The sequence below is a fragment of the Apaloderma vittatum genome, unplaced genomic scaffold (genome assembly GCF_000703405.1).
Source record: "Apaloderma vittatum isolate BGI_N311 unplaced genomic scaffold, ASM70340v1 scaffold33181, whole genome shotgun sequence".
Lineage (NCBI taxonomy): Eukaryota > Metazoa > Chordata > Aves > Trogoniformes > Trogonidae > Apaloderma > Apaloderma vittatum.
Genome location: NW_009700228.1, coordinates 5,406 through 8,782, shown reverse-complemented (window position 1 = coordinate 8,782; position 3,377 = coordinate 5,406). Strand labels below are relative to the sequence as shown.

Here is a 3,377-nt window from a genome sequence, read left to right as displayed (position 1 = left end):
AGGAATGAGGGGGCAAGGAGTAGTTCAAGCCACATTCGAAACAGCAAAATCTGTGGCCTGAGGAGCCTCGAGAACAGTGCATTGTTACGCTTTCCAAGGAACCAGACCAAAACTCACAGACAGATTTCAGAAGGCCTGGTTTTGTCACGCAGCTTCACGTTTGGATTTTTAAGCCACCGTGGCTCACGTACCTGATGGGGATAATTAACATTGGTCTGCATAGTCTCCTTGAGGCTATCGGATCCATCCAAACTGTAGACTGCTCCCGTCAAATACAACTTGAAAAGACACAAAGAAAGCATTAATTCCAGATTGACAAACAAACAGAAAAGCCAGCTGCCCTTTTTTTAAAGAACAACACGCAACAAAAGAAGCTAAGTGGAGCAGCAGCCTTTTACAGTGCAGCGGGATCAGTAACAATAACGGCACAACACAACTAAAAGAAAAGTAATCCCTGTCAGTGAAGACGCAACTTTACAAGGAAAAAGATGACCTTTTTTCTAGTTTCCCACGTCCTTAATCACAGTTCACTGTGTAATTTTCTGAGGTCAGAAGCAAGACTTTCAGATCTCAGGGCAACACCTTTAAAGAAGGGAAGGGAGGGCGGGAATCTGGTCCTTATTGTAAGGGTGTTTTCTAGGAGACTGAACCTCAGTAGCCAGACCCGGTCTCATACTCCTGCTTTGGACACAAACCTGCAAGGCTCAAGTCAGGAGCCCACCTGCCTTAATTGGCTATAAGGGTATCTGCTGGAGATACCTTCATGGAAGGATTAGGAAACCATGCACGTACCAGTTGTTCAGAAATAAGCCCAGACAAATACAAAGTACTCCTCACCTGGCCATCTTTGAGCACGGCGTTGACAGCGACAGGGACGCTACATCCACCCTCCTAAAACAGAAAGCTGCTGACAACACGGAGGATCCTGCCTGACATTTTCAAAGCAAAGGCCTCTGGAAAGTTTAGGCTACACACAACCCCACCTATCATCCTCCAGGCCTGTCTCAATTCAGAAGTAATCTCTGTTAACGTTTTCCTAAAACTACGAACTAGATTTCCTGTACTACGGCAAACGGGTCAACTAGCGCAGCAGTTACTTGCTGCTGCAGGCAGAAAGGCAAAGATGTCACACCTACCAAACGCTTCATAAAGGCTCTCTCGGCAATGCAGCATAACACAGTGTCTGTGTCATGCAGGGCAGATACCATATTCAGTATCTCTTGGTCTTTGGCACGAACTTCCACTGCTAAGGCACCCTGTAAGAAGAAGAAAAAGAATATATATCACAATCATCATAGTAATTCCTCAACTTCAGGCATCTCTGCAGGCACTCGGCATTGGTCGTGAAGCGAACTCGGAGGCTTAGACACATTTCAGTAAGGAAAGGATGTTTAGATGTTTACAGAAACGAATTACAGAACAATCCACTGGTTACAGAGACACCCTACAGCAGCTGCCATTAATGTGAAGATCAGAGCTGACTTCAGCCAAGTGTTCACACCGTCGTCTCAAACCACTGCAGAGCCTACCACACTTGTGACCGAATGTACAGAAAACGCCCACCCCGATGTCCCTTCACGACAAGAAGGCCGGAGAAATCCGAGCTTCCCAACCTCTCTCCGAGATAAAGACTAGGTGCTGAATGAGTAACAGTGACAAAACAATACTTCACTACACTGGAAATGAAATTGGGGGGAGGAGGGGGAGGGGAAGGAACCACCTAGTACCTGACAAACGCACGAGCAAAATCACAATTTCAGACTGAATCTGCAGATTTGTTACTTGCAATCGCTAATGCACAGCCAGCTCTGGTTTAATGAGTTTGATCCTCGCTGAGCAATACTGTGCAAATTCGGCCCCACGGCCAGCATGGGCTGGAACGGTTTGCCTACCTCGAAACGAGAGCACTAAGAACGTGCTCCAAGGCAGGTGTTTCAGTTCCACCCTACCCAAGCGAGGACGCCCCGCGTAAGGCAGATCAAGCGAGCACCACAGGGCAAAGATACAGCAGTGGCTGTGCACAATTATCCTTGTACAGCACAACGCTGACCCTGCCAGAGCATGCCCCGTATCTGCCGCTTTGTCCCAGCACAGCTGTGCCACGTGGTACCTTTACCGGGCACTGTTTTTCCATTAGGGATGGAAATCAGTCCCCACCAAACTCGGTAACTAAGCTGACCGCCATTCTTCCCACAAGCTGTGCCTAAAATAGCGTAAATGCCAACAAGAGATCAGTGTAGTAGTTCTTTAGCGACCAAGACACCAGAACTATCCAGCACAATTAACTACTCTAACACATGGTACCGCTGCCGGCTTTTAATACGCAGACTTACAGCTAGGCTAGGAAGTATGGCTTAAGATACGAAGTTGTGACATACCTGTCCAACAGCATACAGACAATCTTCAGGACTCAGGAGCTAGAAGAAAGTAAAATCGGAGTTATCTCAAGTCACACTGTTCAAACTAAAGGAAGTGAGAGCTTCTGCGTTCACCTCAACATCAATTGGGGTTTTTTGCCTGACCAACAAAGTAACCCTTTCTCCTTCCTATGCCTGCGTTCTCACCCGCAACGTGAGATAATGCACGTGCCTTCACCTGGACTGTAACGCTTTCTTAGCTAGCCAATCGGAAAAATCTCAAGTCACGCTCGCTGCCATGTTGCTAGACACAAGTATTGTGAAATGCTGAGGTGATCGGATTGCAAGCTGCCACTGCACCATGGAAAGCTGAACAGTGTAAATTTCTGTAGCAAGAAAACAAAAACAACCAACAAAAACCCCAAAACAAAATAACTCCCGCCCCCACTCCGTGAAGCACATCACATCACAAGCTAAGGTGGCAATGGATTCAGCAGACTGCATACTCATCTTTGACAGGGCAACTGCAAGGTCTGGAAGGCAAGCAGTCGACAGCTCGGCGGAGAATGGATTTTTGTGCTCCTCACCTGGCCAATGCGATTCTCCCAGCCCATTCTCTTCAGCCCAGCAGCAGCCAGGATGATGGCACTGAAGTCTTCCTTCTCATCTAGCTTCTTTAGGCGGGTATTTAAATTCCCCCTCTGCAGAACTGATTAAGGAAGCATAGAAACAGAAGGTCAATAGTTCCGTAACCGGTTAACAATCGCCTGAGGGAGTGTTTGGAATGCAGCCTCCAAATGAGGAGCGGTCAGAGTGCCATTCTGAAAGAAGCGTTCAACACGGACAATTATTTCTTTAGATAGAATTTTGCCAAACATTACGGAATATTAACTCAAGCACCGACTCTCAAAGACATGCACGTCCTTTAAGTACCTTATTAACACCCGACACCAACTCCATTTGCGTAGCGAAGGACTAGGTCAGTAGGACTCAAGTAACGGTGCCTATTACCGCTGGTTC

General features: G+C 47.1%; 1 protein-coding gene across 1 annotated transcript in view; it reads right to left on the bottom strand.

The window, feature by feature from the left end:
• The window catches only part of HMBS (hydroxymethylbilane synthase), a 7,931-nt gene that overhangs the window by 399 nt on the left and 4,155 nt on the right, over positions 1 to 3,377 (bottom strand). The window contains exons 7-11 of the mRNA XM_009878691.1: positions 2,945 to 3,058; positions 2,379 to 2,417; positions 1,137 to 1,256; positions 838 to 891; positions 192 to 278 (exon numbers count right to left, since the gene is read on the bottom strand). Coding sequence (XP_009876993.1) covers positions 192 to 278; positions 838 to 891; positions 1,137 to 1,256; positions 2,379 to 2,417; positions 2,945 to 3,058 — 414 coding nt within the window. The remainder of the gene's footprint in view (positions 1 to 191; positions 279 to 837; positions 892 to 1,136; positions 1,257 to 2,378; positions 2,418 to 2,944; positions 3,059 to 3,377) is intronic.